The following is a 27,749-nucleotide window of genomic DNA, read 5'->3' on the forward strand; positions in this document are numbered from 1 at the left end:
TATTAATATTACTTTAAATTCGGGACCAATAACGTCATTTAAATATGCTCCAACAGTCCAACAACATCGTGTGATGTGGAAAGGAGTTTCAGCCAATATAAATTTAAATCTTCGATTTAATCGCCGGTCGTTTTCACATTTGAAAATTTAAAAAAACATAATTTAATAATAGTATGTAATAACAATAACTAATATTTAAAAAAAATTGTTTTTAAATATTTTGGTAAATAAAATGCATATTTTACAATTTTTTACTGCATAAAGATCCAAGCCCTAGCCCTTAGTTATTATTGTATTCAATAAAAATTTTCGGGCGATTTTTTTTTAATTGCATACAATATATAGGTACTAAACTACTAACTTCTAAGTGAAATACATTAATACAATAATACATAATATTTTACAAACATTGTGTTTAAGTCAATTCAAGTTTCAACTGTTGTTAACTGTCACCTGAGTACCTGCCACAGAATGGTTTTTTATTTTATTCACTATATATATATAGTATATATTTAGGCTTATTAGTTATTGCATTTATTTATTTTATTCATTCGTCTATCGGATAATGGGGCTTATTGTTGTTGAACATGTTTATTGATAGAACATATTAATGTGTAAAGTATACGGTAACCTACCTTACAGTAGCAATTAGACACTAGTGAGCATAAATGTATATGTTATGTCGGCTGTTTAATTATTTAGCAGTTATCATTCATTTTTAAATGTATGTTAGTGATGATTAAATATACCTACCAAGTATCATAGTTATGATTTTAGGAAATATTGGGAAAGTGGACAAACAATAATCCCGTATCTTTAGCAACTAACTATCTCATTATGTGACATTTTATGATTTAAAACGATGTAATTATTCAGATAAATGAAAAATTAACTTGAACCAAGATGCAAAATATAGCGAGTTGGGGGGAGGTATACTTAGAAATTCTAGTTTTGAATGTTTTGATATTAAAATGTTCATAATTTATGCCATTTAAGAGTAATTATATTTTTTATTTAACATTAATATAATAATATTTTAAAATGATTTTATTCCTATATATAATATATGCCAACAAACTGAATCAAAATGTGATTAGCATCAATAATTGTAAACTCATAATTGTAGGCTAGTTTTATAACAGAAATATCACAGCTTATCTTAATCCAAAGCACAGAATATAATATTGATCATTGATAATAATGATATATATACTCAATTGATAAGAAGTTACTCTTTTTAGTTATATTTTTCCATAGACCATACAACTATATTTCCATCTTATGAGAACTGCTAATAAAATATTATTAAAGAATCATCATAAATATGAATATTTATTTAGACCATATATTTAGATTATCGTTTTCAAGACACTTCAATTCTGAATTTATTTTTTGAATGATGAAAAAGTTTAAAATTAATATATAATATTCCTAACAATTTATGGTTGGGAATTAAAATACATATGTACCAAGTTAAATAAATACTTTTTAAATTATATTAATCACTTATTATAATACATACAAAAACCTATTATTATAAACAATAATTTTACTATCTATTAATAACTACATACATTTAGAATGATTTTATTTTAGACAATTTTATTAATTAAATATACATTTAATTTTTATAATTTGACTAAAATTAAACTTAATTGAATGCCAATATCATCATATGTATTGCTTTATGGAACAATAAATTAAAAATCAATACTTATCATTGCAAATTTAGGAATGCAATATAATTATTTATCAAATATTTAATTTTGTTCTTTCGTCATGAATATCATAGTACATTGAAATAAATAGAAATAAAAATGACAAATATACATATAAAAATTAAAATTAAAGAAAGAAAAAAAAGAAATAATATATATTTTATAAAATGGAGAAAAAAGAGACCATTAAATGAGTAACCATCAATTTATAACACAACTTTTTAATTTAAGTTAATTATTGGTATGTCAGATAAATCTGTTTAGAAATTTATCTTAGCTATTCAATATCAACACCACAATTGAAGCTGTGTCGGTTATTTTCACTAGGAACATCATCTGAACCAGAATTATGTTCTTGAGGTGCATTTAACATATTTAATGTAACATCAGCAGAATTACATTTTGTACTAAGTATATTTGTTGATATTGGTGATGTTATGGACATTGGTGTTCTTGTCAATGCAGCTGGATTGATTGCTCGGTTCTCATAAGATTTTCTTTTGAGAGTTGTATGTATTTGTGATCTGGAAAGTTTAATTAATGAATTGGAAGATGGGAGAATAAAGATCAGTAAATATATATTATGTATATATTTCAATATAAAATCAAAACTATTTACAATTAAAATTAATTTAATAGTGCATTTAGCTTTTTAATAACTAATAAAATATCACTTAGTATTAAAAGCTTTTGAATTGAAAAACACAAACATTTTGAAAGACCAATGGTTATTATTGATTAATAATATAAAATAATTACACTGTCCGCTGTTTGATTTGGTCGCAGATAATAGCTAAGTCATCTGTGAATTTCTTTACAGCACTTTGTAGCATTTCTATATCATCATCAGTCCATTTGCTAATAGTAATCAAATGAATTAATTAAACCATTCCAAAGATGCAACACATAATATTAATAATTTAATTTAATGTTATACCTGTTGGGTGTAGGAGTATCGTTTGTAGGTTGCAACGTCAATGTCAGCTCACCTAATCTACTGAATGCAGTACCCGCTGCACTGAAAATCTCACCAACCTAAACAATTATTAACAGACTATTGAGTATTTAATTATTAAAACATATTATAACAAAAACATAATAGCAATGGTTTACTTTAGCCGCTGAACTTTGATTGCTCATTTTGTTCACTCGTAAAATTTTGGAATATTTTTAAAAATCGTCGCTGTAAATTTCATAAAAAGTTTAAAATTAATAATTATTAAAATTAAGAATCTATAATTATCTTCTTTAAAAGATATTGTTATTATTATATTATGATATTATTAAAAAAAAATTATTGTTGATTGTTTTGTTTTGATAACATCCAAATTACACAATCGGTGCTGTAAAAGCGATACCACCGAATAGATTACGCGCCATTTTGCTCAAAATTCTTCAAGTCCATAAGAACGAGTATGAAATATGAATGTATGATACTACAATTTTAAATCCTGATACTCAGCAGGAAATCAGGACTAATACGTTATTATATTTCAAAAATTCTCGAATCTCGAAAATAAGTTTTTTAAATAACAAACTGATTAATTATAATTAAATGTAAAACATAAGAATATACCTACATAAATAGTTTGAACGGACAAGGATTTATTTTCATTTTTTCAGCCACTTCTGTCTTCACCGCGGTAACACTGGTTGCGGTATTCTCTACTTATACCATAGAACATAATAATACTCTGGAGGGGGTTCTGTCCGGCGGGCGGCGGCTGCTCCCAACACCCGCCCGCCCGACGATCCAATTTCGTCGGTGACGAAGTTCCGAGTTTATTGAACGGAATCCGTTTGTTTTTTTTTCTCTCATCTAGTCATCTCGTATTGTGCTCGTATCTACAGTTATAATAACGCAATTAATCGTGCAGTGTGTCAATAAGTGACCGGACGTTTATCGAGAAATGACAATTTGTGTATGAAGGAGAAATAAACAAAATTGTACTCATAATTGGTGCCGAGTGAACAAGGTAATTAGACATTTTATGTTTCGTGTAATCGATCACAGTGCCACCGAAGCCGTGTCGCTTTTCCTTTTGCCACACCCAGCTTAGTATTTTGCTGCAAAATGTTCTCATTTTTCATTCTATTGGGGCTACGGGTTTTGTCTGACAACTGCACGATCCTAGGGTTTTCCTCGTAATTTATGTCCCAAGCTGGAAGCCCGAATCGTACTTGACCTATTACTATTCTTTAATAATGTCTTTGTATATCTGTATACACGATAATACATTATATAATTGAAATACCCTTTTTGTAGGCGGTATTTAATGGTGGTTTTTAAGTCGTAATTTTAAGTTCTGCGCAGTGAATATAACTGCCCACTAACTGTATAAAGTTTATCCATTTAATTTCATTAATAGGGTTTGAATTTTTTATATCAACAATATGATATTAGTGTTGATTTTGCAATGCATGACTTAGTAAAGGTTAACTTGTTACTATTTTTAAAATCTTAATTAATATTTTGTGAAATAGTCTTAATAGTCGTGTAATTAAGTGACTATATTGTGTAGAATTAAATATTACAGATAAATAACTTAGTAAGTGGTTTGATTTTCTATTTATTAACATATAAATCATAAATATTAATAGATATTAGATACATATCTAATTTTAATTAGATCAGTTCCTCATCAAATATTATTTTATAAGATATTAACACCATAAGTTCTCCTATATTTAATTTTATATAAAAACTTGTTACTTAGTTTGTCAAGTTTCTTAGTAACTAGTAGTTAATTTAAATATATATCTATTAACATTCCTACTTGAATTTAAAGTTGTATCAAGCTTGTTATATTATTACAAAAAATATTTAAATACAATCTATTAAAATATAATGTAAAGAATATAATATTTTAATTATTTATATATATTGTTAAGTACTATTTTAGTTAATATTTAACTATTTTAGATTTTTAGAAGATAACTTAGCATGTCTTATTGAAGATTTTCATTGTCATTTTTACATGGTGTACTTACACTAAACAAATTAACTTAAAAGTATTAAAATATCTATCATTAATATTATAAATTGAAAACTATAGTAAAGTTAAAACAATAAATAGAAGATAATTTATCTTTTGATGTTTTGTTATAAGTTCTTTATTTTAATATGTTATATTGCACTTAATCAATTTGACCTTGTGATAATTTTAATATTTATTTGACTTGTTTAGGGTATGCAAATAAATTAAAACTATAATCTTTGTTTAGTTAGATAGTATATAAATTCAAATGATTTTGTAGTTATGATAAGTTAGAAATAAATAATTTGTTATATTGAATGGTTAAAATACTGTATTATTTTAATTCATTTTGAATATTATAGGTATGGTTTATAAATCAAATAATAAATGTCTAAAAAAAAAAAACTTATTTTATTATAAATAAATCTTTGATAGTACAGTATTTGTAAATAAGTTGTATCTTAATTGAGTTATTAGGTAATTAGATAGTTAAAGGTTCAAATTATTTTTTAATTGTATATATTTATATACAGATGAGATAACTAAACTGAAATCATTATACATTTTCATTAAAGAATTAATATTTCTTGTTTACTATTTATACTACAATGTACCTGATATCACAAGATATAATAGTACCTTAATATGATAATCTAACATAAGCTAACTAGTTAGTTGTTTTCATTCATAATTATTTTGATAATAAATCATTGATAATCAGTATTTATAATATTTAGTTAATCTTGAAATAATTATCAATTATTTTTCATACTGATTTCTAACAAAACATTTAAAAAGATTAATTGCTATTTGATGTTTTTACTGATTTGAAATTGTATTTAGATAATTTTAATAAAAAAACCAATATTTTATTTAAGACATTTTCAAAATGGATCCTCTGGTTCCAAAAGAGGTAAAAATCCTCGAATCTGCTGAGGATATCCAAAATCGTCGTTTTCAAGTACTTGATCGCTATAGTGAATTCAAAGCAGAAGCCCGTTTAAAAAGAGAAAAACTTGAAGATTCTAGAAGATTTCAAGTAATTTAAAATTGAATTATTTCACATTTAAAATTATTTAGAGAAATTTATATTTTAATTTGTGTTTCATTACAGTATTTTAAAAGAGATGCAGATGAACTTGAATCCTGGATACTTGAAAAAACACAGGCTGCATCAGATGAAAGTTACAAAGATCCTACAAACTTGCAGGTTATTATTACTCATTTTATTTTTATATTGATAAATACTAATGTAGTGTAATTTTTTAGGCTAAAATTCAAAAACACCAAGCATTTGAAGCCGAAGTTGCTGCACATAGTAATGCAATTGTTGTTTTGGATAATACTGGAATGGGAATGATTAATCAAAATCATTTTGCATCATCTGAAATACGTCAAAGACTTGGTAATTAAAATGTGTATAAATACAATTGTTTATAAAACATCATTTGATTGGAATAATTTGATGATACCTATACAAAACAATTGTATCCAATTTCTTCCTAAGCCTTCAGTATTCAATTAATTTTAAATTACAAACAATTTTAGAGCAATTACACAAAGATTGGGATTTACTTTTGTCAAAATTGGCTGAAAAAGGTGTTAAATTACAGCAAGCTTTGGTTTTAGTTCAATTTTTAAGACAATGTGATGAGGTTATGTTTTGGATCAATGATAAGGTAAATAATAAATTTGAGTTGAATGAACATTTTTTTTTATTCTGTGTATTAATTATTCCTGACATTGTGTCTAGGAAACTTTTGTCACTACTGATGAGTTTGGTGCCGATCTAGAACATGTAGAAGTATTGCAACGTAAATTTGATGAATTTCAAAAGGATATGACATCACAAGAATATCGTGTTACTGAAGTAAATGATTTAGCCTCCAAGTTAGTTCTGGAAGGACATCCTGAAAGAGAAACAATTTTGAAGAAAAAAGAGGTAAATAAACAACTAAACTGTTTAACATTTATTTATATACATATACATTTGAATGTATATATTTAGGATTTAAATGAAGCCTGGACTCGACTTAAACAATTAACTTTAATGAGACAAGAACGGTTATTTGGAGCTCATGAGATACAACGTTTTAATCGTGATGCTGATGAAACTGTAGCTTGGATATCTGAAAAGGATGGTATATTGTCTTCTGAAGACTACGGAAGAGATTTAGCTAGTGTGCAAACACTTCAGGTTTGTTATAAAAATATATATTAATACTAAATATAGTTATTATTTATTATATATTTAGTAGCATATTGATGTGGTATCATATGCAGGATTGACATTATTAACATGCTATATTATTATAATGCTGACTTCATGCTAAACTATGTTGTGTAAAGTTTAACATATTCAACTTGTAGGTAATATTTTACCAACATTGTATTACCTACATATAAAATAAATGAGGCACAACATGTTATAGAATGAGCCCAATGATAAATAAATTTTTTATGATATTTTCTTATTTTAGAGGAAACATGAAGGAGTTGAAAGAGATTTAGCAGCTTTAGAAGATAAAGTTTCAATTTTGGGTCAAGAAGCAGATCGTTTATGTGGAATTCATGCAGATCATAGTTCACAAATACAAAATAAGCGTGGAGAAATAGTTGCGTATTGGGAACGTCTAACTGCTAAAGCACAAGAACGCCGACAAAAATTAGATGAATCTTATTTACTTCAACGTTTCCTAGCTGATTTCCGTGATTTGACTTCTTGGATTAATGATATGAAGGCAATAATATATTCTGATGAATTGGCCAAGGATGTAGCTGGTGCTGAAGCTTTACTTGAAAGACATCAAGAACATAAGGTTTATAAATAATTATATTTTAAATTTAATTTTAAATTAATACTAATTGTTTGAATAGGGAGAAATTGATGCTCGAGAAGATAGTTTCCGCATTGCATTAGAATCTGGAGAACACATATTGAAAAGTGAAAATGCACCTACATTAGTTAGTGAAAATTTAGGCAATTTAATCAGTGAAAAGAGCTCATTGTTAGCTTTATGGGAAGAGAGACGTATATTGTATGAACAATGTATGGATTTGCAATTGTTTTATCGTGATACTGAACAAGCTGATACATGGATGGCCAAACAAGAAGTATGTATACTTAAACATGAATAATTAATATAGCGCTTATAAATGATATGCCATAAATCATGGTAATAAATAATTAAATCATAAAAATACAATATAATTTTTGTAGGCATTCTTATCCAATGAGGATTTGGGTGATTCTCTGGATAGTGTTGAAGCATTGATTAAAAAACATGAAGATTTTGAAAAATCTTTAGCTGCTCAGGAAGAAAAAATTAAAGCTCTTGATGAATTTGCTACGAAATTAATTGAAGGACAACATTATGCTACTGAAGATGTTGCACAACGCCGTGAAATGGTAAATATACAATATAAAAATTGTTTATAACAATTACTTTTTTATTCTAAACATTTTTTAATCATTCATATAAATAATTTTTAGTTATTGGAAAGACGCACGGCATTACTTGCAAAATCATCACAAAGACGCAGTGTTCTTGAAGATTCGTATAGACTTCAACAATTTGAAAGGGATTGTGATGAAACTAAAGGATGGATTAATGAAAAATTAAAATTTGCTAATGATGACAGTTATCTTGTAAGTTGTTTGTTTTTTATATATTTAGAATATATATAATGTAATTAATATTATTGTTTATCAGGATCCAACCAATTTAAATGGAAAAGTACAAAAACATCAGAACTTTGAACAGGAACTCAACGCTAACAAATCTCGCATGGAAGAAATTACTTCTACTGGTCATGCACTTATTGAATCTAAACATTATGCTTTGAGTAAGATAATTTTATATTTGCAATATTTTTTTTTTTATTTAAAATATATTCTTTAATTCTTAGGTCGTATTCAACTTAGAATGGATGAAATTGTTCATTTATGGGAGAATTTAGTTACTGCATCAGGACAAAAAGGTTCAAAACTACGTGAAGCTGCACAGCAACAGCAATTTAATCGTACTGTTGAAGATATAGAACTATGGTTATCAGAAGTCGAAGGACAATTATTAAGCGAAGATTATGGAAAAGTAACTTTTTTTATTTTTATTATATCTATTTTATAAAATTATTTTCTTAAATAATAATAATTACTATTCATTTTTTCAAAGGATTTAACTAGTGTACAAAATCTTCAAAAAAAACATACTTTGTTGGAAGCTGATGTTGCTTCACATCAAGATAGAATTGAAGGTGTTAAAATAACAGCTGATCAGTTTGTTGATGGAGGTCATTTTGATGCAGACAACATTCGTGCAAAACAAGTAATTACTATATTTTGGCAAAAAATTTACCTTATTTAATATTTTATTTATATATTAGGTTGTATTATGTGATCGTTATTCATCATTAAAAAAACCTATGGAAACGCGTAGACAACGCTTAGCAGACTCTCTTTTAGCACAGCAATTATTTAGAGATGTTGAAGACGAAGAAGCTTGGATTCGCGAAAAAGAACCTGTTGCAGCATCAACAAATCGAGGTGAAAATATATATTATTAAATACATTTTTATAATTTAATATTTTAATAGCAAATAAAATAATAATATAAATTGAATTTATAGGTCGTGACTTAATTGGTGTTCAAAATTTAATGAAGAAACATCAAGCTGTCGTGGCTGAAATTAACAATCATGAATCTCGTATAGCTGCTGTGACTCAAGCTGGTCAACAAATGGTTGATGCTAAACATTTTGCTTCAGAAGATATAAAACAACGTTTAGCTAATCTCAATAAACATTGGAATCATCTTAAAGAAAAGGCATATCAGGTATGCATTTAATATTATAGTAATTACTAGTTTGATGTAGTCTTTTTATTAATACTTTAAATTGTTAAGTATCAATATCTATTTCACTAAAGCGTTGATTATCCGCAGTAATTGTGACTGAAGGGGTACGGATAATCAAAGAACCGTTAAAAATAAAGTTAAAAACTAATTTACTGAGTGTATAACGTACCTATAATTAGAGTGAGTCTAAGTAGATAATAAAATAATCTTGCATTTCAAATTATGTAAAATGAACATACCAAATGGTAAAACTAAAAATAAATTTGTAGTGTGGATAATTGACGTTCTACTGTATTATTCTTACTTCATTGAAAATCCTTAGCTCGTGTTATATTTTTTTTTTTTATAAAATAGAATTATACTTTTTTAGCGTAAACAAGATTTAGAAGATTCTCTTCAAGCGCATCAGTACTTTGCTGACGCTAATGAAGCTGAATCTTGGGTTAAAGAAAAAGAACCAATGGTGTTAAGTCAAGATTATGGAAGAGATGAAGATTCTTCTGAAGCCTTGTTAAAAAAGCACGAAGCATTGTTGTCAGATTTAGAAGCATTTAAAACTACAGTTGGATCACTTTCAGAACAAGCTGCTGCATGCAAGGTAAAGCAAAATGTTTTTTTTTAGTCTAAAACATTTTATTGTATTGTTTCTAATTTTTTCTTATTCTTAATATTTTAAAACTCATGATAAATAAATTTTATTTCATAATTTTTAGCAACAAGAAACTCCAGTGGTTGATGTTAGTGGAAAGGAATGTGTAATGGCATTATTTGATTATACTGAAAAGTCGCCGAGAGAAGTTTCTATGAAGAAAGGAGATGTTTTAATCCTATTAAATTCTAATAATAAAGTATGCATTTTTAATATTTACAGATTACTACTTATATTATCAGTAGTATTTATATTTTGTAATATTTCATAATATATCCACAATCAATTAATTATTATTTAATTTTATATATATATTATACATGATCTTAATATTTTAGGAATGGTGGAAAGTAGAAGTAAATGATCGTCAAGGATTTGTCCCTGCTCCTTATGTAAAACGACTTGAAGTTTCTGGTTTGAGTGCATCTCAACAACATTTGGCTACTGGTGGATCAATTGCAGCTAGACAAGCACAAATTGAAGCCCAATATTCAAGACTCTTAAATCTAGCAAAAGAACGACAAACAAAACTTGCTGAAACTGTTAAAGCGTATGTACTAGTCAGAGAAGCTGCAGAATTGGCCACATGGATTAAAGATAAGGTTTGTTCAGGTTTTACACTACTAATAAGTGTTTTTATGGTTATTAATTCATGTTCAATATTTTAGGAAAACCATGCCCAAGTACAAGATGTTGGAGAAGATTTAGAACAAGTGGAAGTTATGCAAAAGAAGTTTGACGATTTCCAATCTGATTTGAAAGCTAATGAAGTACGATTAGCTGAAATGAACGAAATAGCAATGCAGTTAATGAGTTTAGGACAAACAGAAGCAGCATTGAAAATAAACACTCAAATTCAGGTTTGTAAAATAATAACTACCATTATTGATAATTATGTATAGTACTTACTGAGAACCTATAGGCATATATAATTTTAATCTATATATACAGTATGTTTATAATATAAGACAGTGTTGAATATTTTAGCAAAATAATCTTTAATTTGATTTTGATTTTTTTTTTACTGTATTAAAAAGGTTCAACATTGCATTTAAATTCTTTATTTTTCTCAATTACTTAATTAAGATTGTTAAAAAAAAAAACAACTTGATTAAAATTTGAACTCAAATTAGATGGGTGGAAAAATGAAAAAAAAAATGTATTAAGTCTTTTAAAACCTATTAAAGGTGATAATTTTAAGTAAAGTTATTCATAACCAATTATTTATTATATATATTGAATATTTTAATAGATATATTCAAACTAAATTTATTTGCTAATTTTTCATTATAAACAATGTTGAATAGGATTTGAATGAAAAATGGACATCTCTTCAACAACTTACTCAAGCCCGAGCTACACAATTAGGATCGGCTCATGAAGTACAAAGATTCCATAGAGATGTTGATGAAACACGTGATTGGATTCGTGAAAAAGATGATGCTCTTAATAATGATGATCTTGGTAAAGATTTAAGAAGTGTTCAGGCTTTACAACGTAAACATGAAGGATTAGAACGTGATTTGGCTGCATTACAAGATAAGGTTAGAAATATATTTTGTCATTATAAAATAAAAGTTCAAATAAAAAACTGACATTTTGCATTAGATTCGCCAATTAGATGAAACTGCTAATCGCTTAATGAACACACATCCTGAATCTCGTGATAATACTTACATGAAGCAAAGAGAAATAAATGAAGAATGGACTCAGTTAACAGCCAAAGCTAATACAAGAAAGGAGAAACTTTTAGATTCTTATGATTTGCAGAGATTCTTGTCAGACTATCGTGATTTGATGTCTTGGATTAATTCAATGATGGGTCTAGTTTCTAGTGATGAATTAGCATCTGACGTCACTGGAGCTGAAGCATTATTGGAACGCCATCAGGTAAATTAAACAAAAATAGAAACACCTAAAAAATTTAGATTCAAATATTGGGTTTATGTTTAAAAATATCCACAGTATCAATTAAAGCATAATTATTTTTTTTATTTATGTCAAACATATGTATTTATGTTCTATAATTTTTGTAGAGTTTGAGAGCTGAAATAGACTATCGTTATGGTATAGCTCAGGTACAAAATGAAGTATTGGTTTTTGTGTATATGTCATTTAAAGTTTGCACTTCACTGACACTATTAAATATATTTTATAAGTTTGGTTTTTCACTTTCTAAAAATAGTATTTACTCAATACTATTAAGTATTAAACTATAGTGCCTAGATTATTATGAATAGATAATACTTGCTCAAATTTTTATTTTTAGTCTACTTTGAATATTCAGTAATCATTGAACTAAATGTATATTTTTCTTTTTTATTTGAAACAAATTGCTATATTAATAAACTAATAAAAATTAAATTTTGATCACAATATTTTACAACTGTAAATGTTATCAAGTGCACTTAAATGTTGTATATACTACTATACTATAATATTTATCATTCAGTCAGTTGGTAATAATAAAAACAAAACATCAAATTTATACATTATTATTTAATAATATCTATTAAGTAGAACATAATCTTACTTAATATTAATTTCTATATTTTAGTAATAAGTGACAAAAACATAATACTAATGGGCATTATGCCATTATTTAAAATTGTTTCAAGAAAAATTTAAATATTCAGTATAAAATTTGCAAGCATTTACTTACATTTTATTTTAGAAATTACTATAGAATAGTACAATTTTATTTTTATAGACAATTGTAAGTGAATACCTAAGCCATGATAGTAATTAAAATTAAATTAACTCATTGTTTTAAGTTTGTTTTTTAATGTATAATAATGTAACTTATTATTTTTATTATGAGAGTGTTGTTACTTATAACTTTATGATGTTACAGTCTTTCAATAATAAGAAATTGTATACTAATAAAATACACCAATGAATTTTTCACTTAAAATATGTTTTAGATATTTTTAAACTAATATTAATATTATCTAATAAGTAATGATTATTAATAACATTTTACTGATGATATTTCTTCTGTCTTTAGTATTACTAAAAAATTAATATTTCATTCTGCTACACTTTTTTTCACTATTTAGATTAAAAAAAATGTATTTTACTTTTATTATACTAATTTTTTATCTTAGGAGCATCGTACAGAAATTGATGCTCGTACTGGCACCTTCCAAACATTTGAAATGTTTGGACAGCAACTTTTACAGTCTGGACATTATGCTAGTGTTGAAATACAAGAAAAAATTGAAAGCATGACTGAAGCTAGACAAGAGTTGGAAGAGTGAGTTTTCAGTTAGTAAGAATAATTTTTCTTGGAGTGTAATAATATTAAATTTTAAATACAGAGCATGGATAAACCGTCGAATGCAACTAGATCAATGCTTGGAACTGCAATTATTCTACAGAGATTGTGAACAAGCTGAAAACTGGATGTCAGCTAGAGAGGCATTCCTTGCGTCTGAAGAAGTTGATTCTAAAGGAGATAATGTTGAAGCTTTAATTAAAAAACATGAAGATTTTGATAAAGCTATTAATGCACATGTATGATTGTTTTTGAAACAAATATTTTCATAGTTGTAATTTAAAATTTACTTAATACAGGAAGAGAAAATTGCAGCTTTACAAACATTAGCTGATCAGTTAATGGCCGCACAACATTATGCTGCTACTCCGATTGATGAAAAAAGGCAACAAGTTTTAAATAGATGGCGTCATTTGAAAGAGGCTTTAATTGAAAAAAGATCAAAATTAGGCGAATCACAGACATTACAGCAGTTCAGTAGAGATGCTGATGAGATTGAGAATTGGATTGCTGAAAAACTTCAATTGGCTACAGAGGAAAGTTACAAGGATCCAGCAAATATTCAATCTAAACATCAAAAGCATCAAGCATTTGAAGCAGAATTAGCTGCCAATGCTGACCGAATTCAAAGTGTTTTAGGCATGGGACAGAATTTGATTGATAAACATCAGTGTGCTGGATCAGATGAAGCTGTTCAGGTACTAATTAAACTGTTAATATGTTTTCAATTTATGTTAATATATATTTTTAATTTAGTCAAGATTAGGATCAATTGCTGATCAATGGGAATATTTGACTCAAAAAACAACTGAGAAATCGTTGAAACTTAAGGAAGCAAACAAACAGCGTACCTATATTGCTGCTGTTAAAGATTTGGATTTCTGGTTGGGCGAAGTAGAATCATTGTTAACATCTGAAGACTCTGGAAAGGATTTGGCATCTGTTCAAAATTTAATTAAAAAACATCAACTTGTTGAAGCTGATATTCAGGCACATGAAGATCGTATTAGAGGTTAATATTGTTAAATAATTAATAATGTTTACTCAAATCTTTAAAGTTAGAAGTTTTTGCATTTAAAATTCATAATACTTCATTTTTTAAAAATAAATTAAAACTTAAAACTTTTTTTTCAGATATGAATGGTCAAGCTGATTCATTAATTGAGAGTGGTCAATTTGAAGCAGGGAGTATCCAAGAACGTCGTAGTTCTATCAATGAAAGATATGAACGTATTAGAAATTTGGCAGCACATCGCCAAGCTCGTTTAAATGAAGCTAACACTTTACATCAATTCTTCAGAGATATTGCAGATGAAGAATCATGGATAAAGTAAGTTGTGTATATTAAATTTATTATGTTTTATGTTAATTTGTATTTATTTATTAATTTTATAGAGAGAAAAAACTTTTAGTTGGATCTGATGATTATGGCCGTGATTTAACTGGTGTACAAAATCTTAAAAAAAAACACAAGAGACTTGAAGCAGAATTAGCATCACATGAACCTGCTATACAATCAGTGCAAGAAGCTGGAGAAAAATTAATGGATGTTTCTAACCTTGGCGTTCCAGAAATTGAACAGGTAAGTTTTTAATTTTTTTTTTTAAAAATTTTGTTGACTTTTTTTTGTTTTAAGCGATTGAAATTATTAAATCAAGCATGGGATGAATTGAAACAAATGGCTTCAAACCGAGGAAAAAAATTAGACGAGTCTTTAACCTATCAACAATTTTTGGCCAAAGTAGAAGAAGAAGAAGCTTGGATCAGGTAAATTAATATAACATTTTTAAATTGCCCATGTTACAAATCTATATAACATAATTTATATTCATGTCTGTCATTTTTTTGTATTCAGTGAAAAACATCAATTATTATCCGTGGAAGATTTTGGAGATACTATGGCAGCTGTACAAGGTCTTTTGAAAAAGCATGATGCATTTGAAACTGATTTTGCTGTTCATCGTGATCGTTGTGAACAAATAAGCCACGGAGGTATTGACCTTGCAGATTCAAAGAACCATCATGCAGATAGTATATTACAGCGTTGCCAACAACTTCAGGTATCTATACAAATTAATTAAAATCTAAAATTTGAAACGGTTATAAAACTTTGTTACATAAATAGATTAAGTTGGACAATTTATCTGCATTGGCTGCCAAACGCAAATCCAAGTTGATGGATAATTCTGCTTACTTACAATTTATGTGGAAAGCAGATGTTGTTGAATCATGGATTGCTGATAAAGAAACTCATGTTAGATCAGAAGAATATGGTAGAGATTTATCCACTGTTCAAACTTTACTTACGAAACAAGAAACTTTTGATGCTGGTAAGGAATTACAATTGTCATTTTATTCATATTATTCATATAAAAACACAACCAACATAGATAATAATAGTTAAAAAAAAAAAATTGTAATTAGGTCTTCATGCATTTGAACATGAAGGAATACAAAATATCACTGCTCTAAAGGATCAATTGATTACTGCTAATCATAATCAATCAGAAGCAATATTAAAACGACATGCTGATGTAATTGACAGGTATTAATTGTTTAGTATTGTATTGTATTTTGTTTGTTTGATTCAACATTAACTCTAGTAAATATTTTTAGATGGCAAAAATTATTGGGAGATTCTGATGGCCGCAAACAGCAATTATTGCGTATGCAAAACCAATTCCGACAAATTGAAGAGCTGTATTTGACTTTTGCTAAAAAAGCTTCTGCTTTTAACTCCTGGTTTGAAAATGCTGAGGAAGATTTAACAGACCCTGTACGTTGTAATTCCATAGAGGAAATCAGAGCACTTCGTGAAGCACATGCACAATTCCAAGTAAGTAAATAGTTTTACTTTGTTCAGTTTAAGAGTACACGGGTTTAAGTATATGCTACTGACTGCTGTACGTTGCCAAACCCCCTGATTTATCGTTTGGTAATACATCGTACAATAGCATAGTGGATGAACAGGAAGTAGTAGCAGTGGTGGGGATAAACAATTGGCTAACACCAGGGCCGATAACTAGTATTAGGGAGACATGCATGGGTATAGTATGTTTTCATCCACTACCTGTGTACTCTTAAACTGAATGGAGTATAGTAAAAAAAATTGAACTAATTATTTTTTGTATAAATTAATTCTATTATGTAGGCATCATTGACATCTGCTCAGTCAGATTTTGAAGCATTGGCTGCTCTTGATCATCAGATAAAAAGTTTTAATGTAGGTCCTAACCCATACACATGGTTCACCATGGAAGCTTTAGAGGATACTTGGCGTAACCTTCAAAAAATCATTAAGGAGCGAGATATTGAATTAACTAAAGAAGCCCAAAGACAAGATGAGAATGATACACTTAGAAAAGAATTTGCTAAACATGCCAATACTTTCCACCAATGGTTAACCGAAACTAGGTATACATTATAATTAGTTAATACCATTAATTTTAGAAGTTATTAATGTATTTTTTATTACTTCTATTATAGAACATCAATGATGGAAGGATCTGGTTCATTAGAACAACAACTGGAAGCCATTAAAGTATTTTTTTAACATTAAATATTTCATCAAATTATATGTTTTATTTATTCAATTAAATTATTTTACAGCGTAAAGCAACAGAAGTGCGTTCTCGTCGTTCAGATTTAAAGAAAATTGAAGACCTTGGGGCTATTCTCGAAGAACATCTAATATTAGACAACAGGTACAATTTTTTTTTTCAATATTATTGTATACAACAAAATAAACTAATATTAATCAATCATTTATAAGGTATACGGAACATAGTACAGTTGGTTTAGCTCAGCAATGGGATCAACTAGATCAATTAGGTATGAGAATGCAACACAATCTAGAACAACAAATTCAAGCAAGAAATCAATCAGGTGTCAGTGAAGACGCACTGAAAGAATTCTCAATGATGTTTAAACACTTTGACAAGGATCGCTCTGGGCGTCTTGATAAAACCGAATTCAAATCCTGCCTCAGGGCTTTAGGTTATGATTTACCTATGGTAGAAGAAGGGCAGCCTGATCCTGAATTTGAAGCAATATTAGGTATTGTATTTGTTTTAAATGTTATTTCTGCAGATATTTAATTTGTTTATTGTTATTAGATGTGGTAGATCCAAATCGTGATGGTTATGTATCTCTTCAAGAGTACATGGCATTCATGATCAGCAAAGAGACCGAAAATGTACAAAGTTCAGAGGAGATTGAGAATGCGTTCAGAGCAATCACTGCTGGTGATAGACCATATGTTACAAAGGAAGAACTGTATGCTGTAAGTATCACATAGCATCATTATACAATATTTGATGATTGTATATATATTTTTTTGTATTTATTCATAGAACCTTACCAAGGATATGGCTGATTATTGTGTTGCTCGTATGAAACCATTCGTAGATACTAAAACTGAACGGCCAATCACTGGGGCTCTTGATTACATAGAGTTTACTAAGACACTTTTCCAAAATTAAAGCATAATATTATATTGCACGCTAAATCAGATTTTTTATAATAGATTTATTTACGTATACTTAACTATTTAGCTTAAGACTAAATCATGTGAGCAATTTATTAATAATTTGCATTTCAAATGTTATATCAATAAAATATTCTATTTTTTATTTTAAGTGTCTAAATTTTAATTGAAAGTGAATTTTTGTTTGATGTATTTTTGTTTGGCATTAAAATGTTTACCATTAATGAATCTACCTACTACTAACATATGTTTTTTTTTAATTTTATTATTATTTATTTATTTTATTACTTAAGAATAGAAAGAGATGATTATATTTATATTTATTAAATTGCTTATGCTTGTGAGTTTTATTCATGCAATTATGTTTTACCTAATTTATTTTTCACATTAAAGTCTCGCCAAATAATAAATTGTGTTTTATTTCCTTAATCTTTATTTCTTTCCTTAGATTTAAAATGTCAAAAATTGTTTATTTTTGAAGAAGTAAATATAGCGGTAAATAAATAATGTAACATATCTTCTTCAGATAAATTACAATATATTTTAACAAAAGCTAATCATCTCATGTCAATAACATAAACCTAGTTACATTATAGTTTCTTGAATCATGCTTATATATTTTAATCTTAAATATCATTAATGTGGTGTAAAAAAATTTAAGATGATATCTTTCGTTAACCCTAGTCACCATTTCTGGTAATGCACAAAATATTTTTGCATTTGTATTCCACAAAATAACAGTCTTGTAAAATGTAAATATCATACATAATATAATACATCATCATTTATTCTCTAAAACAATTCAAATAGGTAGATACAGTCATCAAGATAACTGTGGTCAAAACTTTTTTCCGAGAATATATTTGTAGTATTGTTCATTTTTCAATTAAAAACACTTACATAATATACAACATGACATTATGTTATATTTGTATGAAACTATTTATATATATATATATAATTATTATAAAAGAACAACGATGTAATATGAGGCGGGAAACCCACCAGAGTAGAATCCAGTATTCCAGTGTGTTTATACTACCTTTACACTACTCACCAGTATCAGTTTAATACTAGATCAAAATGTACTATTAACTTTGATTTGTTTTAAAACATGATTATCAATATCTGTTGGGGTTTGACTTGTAAATTCACAGGGATATCCTGATAATATTATAATAATAAAAGTATAATAATCTAGACTGAAAGTATTTTATAAAAAAAAAATAAAGAAAAAAAAGTAAAATAAATTATACATACTTTAATTATTTAAATTATTTAAACATAATACATAAAACTAGATTTTAGTTTAGTATACATTTACATATTTATATACTTAAACAATAATATAATTATAAAGTATTAGAATCTATGTTCAACAGATGTATGGTCACAAATGTCTCACTTACTAGTGACTTTGTTTAACGAATTTATCAAATATTCTGCTAAACTCTTGTAAGTTTTAACCTAAAAATTAATATAAAGAATAAGATGTGTATTTCTATTAAATAAAGTTTTTATAACTTCAATTACTTGTGAGGATTCCGGATGAGTGATGACAATAGGCTGACCAGTATCACAACCATTAGTTATAATAGGATCCAAAGGTATAGAAAATAATGTATCTATTTCTGAAAACAATATTAAATATTACCATTCAATGAGTTACCAATAAAATAACTAAATACTTTCTTGTGTGGCTAATTCTTGAACACTATCTCCGAAAATAAAATTTTCATGTGAACATTTTGAACATTCCATAGAACTCATATTTTGTATTATTCCCAAAATAGGAATATTTAACTTTTTAAACATTGTTATACCTCTCCTAGTCACATCAAGAGCAGCTTTTTGACCAGTAGTAACAATTAAAACACCTAAAATTCATAATTTAGTTTTTAAAATATTTGTAATAATTCATAAATATTTAACATTATTTTATTACCACTGATTGGAATATTTTGAGCTAGAGATAAGTGTGTATCTCCCGTTCCTGGTGGTGTATCCACTATAAGGTAATCTGTATGGTCCCAGGAGACACCTCTAATTAATTTATCGATGGCTCCCATTACCATAAGTCCTCTCCAAATAGCTGCTGATTGATTGGTTATCAAATTACCCATTGACATGCTATAATAGTAAAATTAAATTATATTTCAAAAAACAAATTGTCTTGAAATAAATAATTTACCACTTAACCCCATAGTTAATGAGAGGCACCATAAGGTTATCTATAATTTATAAATAACATTTAATTAATTAAAATTTAATATTTTGTTTTATTTAAGTACAAAGAATAACAACCTTAAGCCTTACCATTATTAATTAAAGGGGTTTCATGCAAATTCATCATTAATGGTATAGATGGACCAAATACATCAGCATCCAATAATCCAACATCTTTGTTAGGTGCAACACATTTTATAGCTGTTGCTAGATTTACTGTGAAATAAACATTTATCTTTATTATATTTAAGTATTGTATGTTTTACACACTTAAGTTTATACCATAAATTGTAATACATTAGCTTACCAGCTGTTGTTGATTTACCAACACCTCCTTTACCAGATGCCACCAATATTATGTGGTTCACACCATTAATTGGATGTTTTTGAGGCAACTTTTTCCTCATGAGTTCTGCTTGTTTTTTAGTTAATTGTGATAAATTTTTTACACATGCACATCTTAACTGATCCTGGAATGATATAGCAGTTAATCATATTAAGTATACGAAAATTTAGAAAAAAAAAATCATATTCTCACGTTCATCAAAGGATAAATCCGGTTAATTGTAGATATTGAACTTTTTATAAACATAATAAAATATAATATTCTAAATTGATTAAATTAATTATACAATTTCTGCTAAATTTCATAAATCAACAAATTCTCGAATTCTGCAAATATTTTAAATTTTGAATATCAAATTGATAACCATAAGTCCACAGCATCTATTATCTATGGTCCATAGACACCACAGCTTTAGATAGTACCACAGATTTAGATACTATCTAAAACAGTGATAAACACTAGAATAGTCTAATAGAGATATAAAAATATAAAAATGTCCCACCGACAAACATAAATAATACAATACAATGTTATCCAAACAAACCTGTGCCGGCGTACACAATCCTAACGTAATGAGTTGTGTGTGTTGTGTAATGCAATTTAAACAAATTATCTTTATGTTTGCAATTTGCTCCTATCGCTAACCCAAGGGCATTTATTACATTTATTACTAATAATTATGTTAAATATTTATCCACTAACCGAATTTTTCAACGGTTTATACTGTTTATAGTGCACCAGATTTAACAATATCTCATCACTAACGGTTCTAACAATGGTCTCTGTGCTATGTAGTATTTGACTATGTCTAACTAAAGCTTTGGATGCCGAATTTAATGTTTCTGGTATCCCAAATAAAAGTAAAAATTAATAATTACTTTTTAATCACAGATACATATTATCTGATATCTGTGTTTTTAATACAAATTTCTTATCCGATCATTTTGGTGATGAACAAAATATGTTATGATATAATATATGTATATTGTATATACATCGTATCAGTAAACAGTCTGCAAACGTTTGCTTTCGTTACTTCGGCGAAAACGGTGTTATCACAATTATAATTTTTTTATCTTTTTGATCTTTATGAACTTGAATAGTTGAATCAATAATAATTACAATTACTCAACATTCAACTATTTTAGCCAAAACCAGCATTCAGTTTTTATGATTTAAGACTAACCAAATTAGTTAACATATTATTTACTTATAATGTCCTGTTTAATTAATAAATTTGGATCAAACTGGAAACCGAATTATTTATTATTCAAAGTAAGTTTTTAAAATCATTAAATAACATTAATAAAACATAAAAAATATTTTAAAACAAATTTTAGACTTGTAGATCTAAGTCAACAACAGTTAGAGATAAGTTCCGTGAGGTAATTCAAAGTGGACCAGACTTATCTGATTTTATAAATGAAACACCTATAACATCAAAAAACTATAGTGGCAAATTACGACGAGCAAAAGGCGAAGAAGATAGACTGCGTTTACCTCCTTGGCTTAAAACTAAAATACCAACCGGGGAAAATTTTTCAAAAATTAAAGAACAACTACGTGATTTGAACTTACATACGGTTTGTGAGGAAGCTCGATGCCCAAACATTGGTGAATGTTGGGGTGGAGGTAAACATGGCACAGCTACTGCAACAATTATGGTAATATTTAAAAAAACATATTTTGTGTTATATTGTATTTTTATTGATTAATTATTTTTCAGTTATTGGGTGACACCTGTACTAGAGGCTGTCGATTTTGTTCTGTTAAAACATCTAGAGCCCCACCACCTCCTGATCCCAACGAACCAGTTAATACAGCAAAAGCTATTGCATCATGGGGGCTTGATTATATTGTGTTAACATCAGTTGATCGTGATGGTATATTAAAATAAAGAAAAAAATTTTATTTATTGATTAATGAATTATATATGGTGAAATGTTTTTAGATTTGGAAGATGGTGGTTCTGCTCATTTTGCTGAAACTGTAGTTGAAATCAAACATCGGTTAGTCAAATAACTCAAGTAGTTCAATTTTCAATATTTTTTATTATTCCTGCTCTGTTTATATTCTTTTAATTTATTATTATTTTTTTTAGTAATCCTAATATAATGATCGAGTGCTTGGTACCAGATTTTCGCGGATCAGCTGAAAATGTAAAAACTATTGTAGATTCAGGATTAGATGTTTTTGCTCATAATATTGAAACTGTCGAAAAGCTAACACCCTTTGTTAGAGATCGAAGAGCAAATTATAGGTAAATAAAATATGTATTAATTATAATTCATCATTTTTATTAATATTTCGAGAAATATTAATTCAATCACTTGGGTATCAAGTTGAATAGTGATAAAAAGTTTAAATAAATATAATATGATCATATTTTCTTAACAACTGTACGGCGCTAACATTGATCCACAAAAGAGCACATTAAAGTTAAATTGATAAAAGATTTAGGAATCCTATGGCTTTACTCAGTGATTGTATGTTAGTTGCTTACTTGCAGGCCCCAAGATGAAACTTTTCGCTAAGTTTAAAACTTAAGTATTTTTTGCAAGGCAACGGCTTTTTTGGTGCCCTCTTGACTGGACTAAAAATTTTTGTTATGGATTTACTCAGTGATTGTATGTTAGTTGCTTGCTTGCAATACTTCAATTATTTTAAGCAAGTTGTTAGTATGTAAAATATTACAATTCAAAAATACTATCACAAATATATAATACAGTGTGTAAATACTAATTTAGAACACTTAAAATCTTTGCAAAGAGCACTGCAATTTGAATTTTGTTTTTTAGTTGGTTGCTATCAAATTAAAATACACATTTTTATGGCCTATGCATTTTTTTAACACGTTGACTGCCATGCGACCGCCGGCGTCCGTATAAAAATAATTAGGTATTGACAATTTTTAGATCGCCAGCTGCGGCACCATATTATTTGTAGGAGGCCATACGGCTGCCGTAAATTAATTTGGATTTATATTATTAATTTTCCATGACGCTACAATAATGATCTAGAAAATGCACTGTGGCGTAGCGGGAATAATTGCAATTTTTTGATGTATAAAACATAATTTTAACATTTTTTTTTTTATTTTTAATTTTTTATTCGAATTTTATAGTATATATATAAATTTATAATGACACTCAAAAATGAACTTGGCGTACAAATAATTAATATTAAGAGGCCGCATGGCAGTTAACGTGTTAATTTAATTAGATATGCACATTCCCAGAACAACTTTTTTTTTCTTTAATGGCAACAACCTATTTTAACCACTTATTATTTTTTGCCTAATTTTTTATTGAATTTTGATAGTTTAACCAGCAATTCAACAAAATAACTACAAAATGCACTCAATTTTTAATTTTTGATTCTAAGTCTGAAATAATTATTCTAGGATTGTTTTGGGTTTATATTTTCACCCCTAGTTATTGAGGTGATAATTACAGTAATTCATGTTATTATAATTTTGATTTTAATTCATGTATGAATTAAAAAACTTATAGCAGAAAAAATATGTTGTATACTTCATTAAATTTAATGGATCTATTGGAATTCATTAATAATTAATAACAAATTTAATAACTAAAAAACAGAATTCAAATTGTGAGGCTCTACACAAAAATATTGAGTGTTCTCAATTTAATTAGCGTTTATATACTGTTTATAATATTAAAAATTAAAATTTTGTAAAAAAAAACAGCATATAAATACATAAATATATTAACTTTGGGTTAGATTGTAGATCAATTAAATTTAATATTATAAAGATATCAACATAGTGGATTCCGCTTAATGTAAGCACGTTGGGACCAACTCTGTTTGCCCACATTAAGCGGTTGCCCATAAAAACCGAAATTGATTAAAAAAAAAAAAAATTATAATATCAAAAAAGTCAACAAAATATCTTTCTGCATGAATTTTTATTTTTCCCGATAAAAATGTACTTATTGTAAAAAACACCAGGAGGATGGGAAAAATATTTAAAAAATATTCAAGTGAAACTACCCTTAAAAGTTGATTAAGGATGAATTTTTGGCACACAATTTGGTTATGATATATATTTGAATATTTCAATAAGTATTATACTTAAAAATCTATACTTATTTTTAAAATATTTTGGACAAAAAGTACTACAAGATAAATTTTTTTTTACCAAAGATCGGTAGTATCATTAGTATGAAATTGTTATTGTTGAACCATAAAGTGGGTAGTTTTTCACTTTGCACAACAATTATATTTTCAGTCATTTATTTTTCATCCGAAGTTCACAATTTTACTGCTAGGTAGATGTAATTGGTCGTATATGCAGTAATGTTGTAACTTTATTTTCAACAATAGAAACTACAAAAAACTAATTTGTACCATTTTTGGTACAATATGCAGAAAAGGGTTTTAAAATTTAAATTGTACTTAGTACTTTTTATTACTTTCGATAAACACAATCTCATAGATATGACGAAACCCGATTAAATTAGTCGTTTTTAAATACATATGTGTATATTCTAACACTATGATAAAATAAAAATTGCCCACATAAACCGAATCGAGTGCCCATATTACGCGGCTTTTTTTAACCTTGTTAATATACATTTATATTGGGACCAAACCATTTTGACCATATTAACCGGTGCCCACATTAAGTGGAATCCACTGTATTGCTTTTTTATTACTAACCTATTGTAAATTTTATTTAGCAAACCTTTTTTATGTTCTTGGGTTAAATTGACTTATTATCAAACTTAAAAGAAATAATATAATCACCGGAATCTCACTGGCTTTTATTGATATTTTAAATAGGCTATACTCACTTTAAAATAAAAAAAAATTATTAAAACTTTAAGAGGTGCTATGGATAATAATCATCAATCTTACTTTTAAATTTTGAAATATTTTAATTCTTTATAATATGAAACATATTATCTAAAAACAAAAAAATTGTTTCTGTTAAGCACAATTTTTTTTTTATGTTGTTTATTTGTAAGACAATAACACCACAGTAGAGTGTAAAATTCTCTTAATTCTTGACTATTTAAAGAATCATAAGCAAGGCTGCCGGATGTGATCAACAATTTCTACCGGGAAAATAAAAAATATCAGCCCACTTAGGTATATCTATAGAAACAACTCTAAAAAAACAAAAAACATGTCCCTATGCCCCGGTATCCCGCCTGCCCAGTCCAGCCCTGATCATAAGTCATTAATATGCTACATTTTTTTTTTTAATTTAAAGTTTCCAGTATTAAACTTATTATACAAGATTATAATCTTTATTCCTTTAATTTATAGACAAACAATGTCAGTGTTACGTAAAGCTAAAGAATTTAATCCACAACTTATAACAAAATCATCCATAATGCTGGGTCTTGGCGAAACTGATGAGCAAATTGAACAAACATTTAAAGGTATTATTACATATTGCAAATGTAGTATAAGTGTTTTTCTTTTGTTTGCTACTTAAAAACATTTATTTTGTAGATCTAAAAGAATCATTAGTGGATTGTGTTACACTTGGACAATACATGCAACCTACCAAACGACATTTAAAAGTAATTGAATATGTCACTCCTGAGAAGTTTAAACATTGGCAAGAGGTTGGTGATAAGATGGGATTTTTGTACACAGCCAGTGGTCCGCTTGTAAGAAGTTCATACAAAGCTGGTGAATTCTTTATTGGCAATGTATTAAAAAAACGTAAAGAAGCACAAGAGTCTAAAAATTCTGAGACCACTTAAATGCATTGTTGTTGTTATTGTTTATTATATTGTTATTATGTTATTATTGAAATATAATATATAATTTTATGTATGTATTATTATAAAAACCACATAGAAAGTAGAAAGAAATATAGAAAATTAATCAGTTTTGAAAATACTGTTAATTGGAAATTTAAAGTGAATAGAGCTCTAAAACTAAGGTCTAAGTATGGGTATTCATGAAGGAGTCTTGTTTTATAAATATACACAAAAAATAAAATATCTTTAATTTTGATAGTAATAAAAGCATTATAATATAATTATATTGGTAATACATTGAAGTTAATACAAGTTATTATTTATTCGATTAGATGACATTTATCAGATGTTTGATTAGTTGATTAATTGTTGTTAGTGAATTAGAAATAATTAACTTATTATAAGTGAATAAATAATTTCACTGTAATCAGCATCTTTATAGGTTTTAATTTTATCTACTATCACTAAGGTGTAAAATGAAGTTCATATCAATTTGTAATACTTAAAAATGTACCCGCTCTTGATATTTTCTTATTTTAAATATTAACTATGTTCTACAAAACTAAACAGTGGCAACGAAGTCCAACATTTTAATTATGACATTATATACCTCTACATAAAATGTTGACACCCATCTAGAATAGGGTAATATAAATTTGCATATTTAACGACAAAAGTGTTCCCCTACCTATTAAATTCATTTATGACAATTGTCATAGGTAAATATATATTTTTTCGCCACTGAAACTAGATAATATTGAAATTGATTCATTTAAAAACTTAAATATTCTATTTGATTTTCACAATTCAGATATAAAAAGCAAGATGCATTTGAACATCAATATTGAATAATTTCTATTGAATAAAAGATTCACAAACTTATAGATTTCTTTTTAAGATCAAATTACCTATAATATTTATATTTTGAAAATATATTTCATTATAATATGAAAAGTATAGACTCTGCGGTATAATTGTATTCAAAATTTAAGATATACCTATGACATGATTATATTTATCGTTTGAATTTATATAATATCTATCACTTAAAATAAATAAATCATTTAATATTAAACATAAATATTTATTGGTACATGAATACTTTTTTGACAAATTCGTTTTTAGCTGCTCAAGTTACTGGTTAAGGATTACCGACAAGCGCTCATATCAAAGCCTCAGCTTAACAATACATCTTCAGTCCTGCAGGTACAATCTATTAGTAACTTTTTTTTAAATTGTTTATTGGTGACTATTAAAATTTTTAGCTTTCTACCATTGATTAAATATATTTAATCAATGTTTCTACTTAATAAAGTATTTTAAAGTATTCAAATATATTATGAAAAAAATTTAAATGTACATAATATATTTTCTATAATATTATTATTAATTTTAAAAAATATTCTTTATATGTTTTAATTTACTTCAATAAAATATAACTTTTAGTGTAGAGTAAAATAAGGTTTTATTAC

At 27.1% G+C, this 27,749-nt stretch overlaps 4 protein-coding genes across 7 annotated transcripts; 2 read left to right on the forward strand and 2 right to left on the reverse strand.

Moving 5' to 3' along the window:
* Positions 1-1,466: 1,466 nt before the first annotated feature.
* LOC132932451 (chromatin complexes subunit BAP18) lies at positions 1,467-3,397 on the reverse strand. The gene is made up of 5 exons (XM_060998831.1): positions 3,299-3,397; positions 2,832-2,901; positions 2,656-2,753; positions 2,478-2,576; positions 1,467-2,242 (listed from the first exon to the last, which is right to left on the reverse strand). Exons 2-5 carry the CDS (start codon positions 2,856-2,858, stop codon positions 1,996-1,998), a joined length of 471 nt encoding a protein of 156 aa, XP_060854814.1. The 5' UTR covers positions 2,859-2,901; positions 3,299-3,397; the 3' UTR covers positions 1,467-1,995.
* Positions 3,398-3,512: 115 nt separating this feature from the next.
* On the forward strand, positions 3,513-18,374 carry LOC132932449 (spectrin alpha chain). Of its 2 annotated transcripts, XM_060998829.1 has the most exons (40): positions 3,513-3,694; positions 5,575-5,735; positions 5,811-5,906; positions 5,966-6,101; positions 6,245-6,375; positions 6,450-6,638; positions 6,705-6,893; positions 7,177-7,515; positions 7,574-7,810; positions 7,917-8,105; positions 8,190-8,345; positions 8,410-8,542; positions 8,606-8,790; positions 8,872-9,024; positions 9,083-9,242; positions 9,326-9,531; positions 9,923-10,150; positions 10,266-10,400; positions 10,540-10,803; positions 10,870-11,061; positions 11,509-11,745; positions 11,810-12,091; positions 12,238-12,279; positions 13,309-13,457; positions 13,522-13,717; positions 13,778-14,176; positions 14,235-14,490; positions 14,613-14,808; positions 14,874-15,060; positions 15,115-15,245; positions 15,334-15,538; positions 15,604-15,808; positions 15,903-16,023; positions 16,095-16,314; positions 16,630-16,892; positions 16,965-17,019; positions 17,088-17,182; positions 17,251-17,534; positions 17,594-17,760; positions 17,831-18,374. In XM_060998829.1, the coding sequence occupies exons 2-40, from the start codon at positions 5,586-5,588 to the stop codon at positions 17,957-17,959; spliced, it is 7,287 nt and encodes a 2,428-aa protein (XP_060854812.1). In that variant the 5' UTR covers positions 3,513-3,694; positions 5,575-5,585; the 3' UTR covers positions 17,960-18,374. The 2 variants fall into 2 exon arrangements, with proteins under 2 accessions (XP_060854812.1, XP_060854813.1); XM_060998830.1 differs by lacking the exon at positions 12,238-12,279 and having other exon boundaries at positions 3,514-3,694.
* Positions 18,375-18,942: 568 nt separating this feature from the next.
* On the reverse strand, positions 18,943-21,447 carry LOC132917510 (iron-sulfur protein NUBPL). Of its 3 annotated transcripts, none has more exons than XM_060978281.1 (9): positions 21,239-21,447; positions 20,729-20,862; positions 20,498-20,660; positions 20,281-20,406; positions 20,156-20,195; positions 19,910-20,094; positions 19,653-19,841; positions 19,498-19,595; positions 18,945-19,431 (listed from the first exon to the last, which is right to left on the reverse strand). In XM_060978281.1, the coding sequence occupies exons 2-9, from the start codon at positions 20,780-20,782 to the stop codon at positions 19,366-19,368; spliced, it is 921 nt and encodes a 306-aa protein (XP_060834264.1). In that variant the 5' UTR covers positions 20,783-20,862; positions 21,239-21,447; the 3' UTR covers positions 18,945-19,365. The 3 variants fall into 3 exon arrangements, with proteins under 3 accessions (XP_060834265.1, XP_060834264.1, XP_060834262.1); XM_060978279.1 differs by having other exon boundaries at positions 18,946-19,431; positions 21,081-21,447; XM_060978282.1 differs by lacking the exon at positions 20,729-20,862 and having other exon boundaries at positions 18,943-19,431; positions 21,081-21,447.
* Positions 21,448-21,604: 157 nt separating this feature from the next.
* On the forward strand, positions 21,605-26,346 carry LOC132917509 (lipoyl synthase, mitochondrial). Its single transcript, XM_060978278.1, has 7 exons — positions 21,605-21,811; positions 21,877-22,200; positions 22,263-22,419; positions 22,488-22,545; positions 22,638-22,796; positions 25,832-25,947; positions 26,021-26,346. Exons 1-7 carry the CDS (start codon positions 21,752-21,754, stop codon positions 26,275-26,277), a joined length of 1,131 nt encoding a protein of 376 aa, XP_060834261.1. The 5' UTR covers positions 21,605-21,751; the 3' UTR covers positions 26,278-26,346.
* The last annotated feature ends 1,403 nt before the right edge of the window (positions 26,347-27,749 follow it).

Source organism: Rhopalosiphum padi, chromosome 1 (genome assembly GCF_020882245.1).
Source record: "Rhopalosiphum padi isolate XX-2018 chromosome 1, ASM2088224v1, whole genome shotgun sequence".
In the NCBI taxonomy this organism is placed as follows: Eukaryota; Metazoa; Arthropoda; class Insecta; order Hemiptera; family Aphididae; genus Rhopalosiphum; species Rhopalosiphum padi.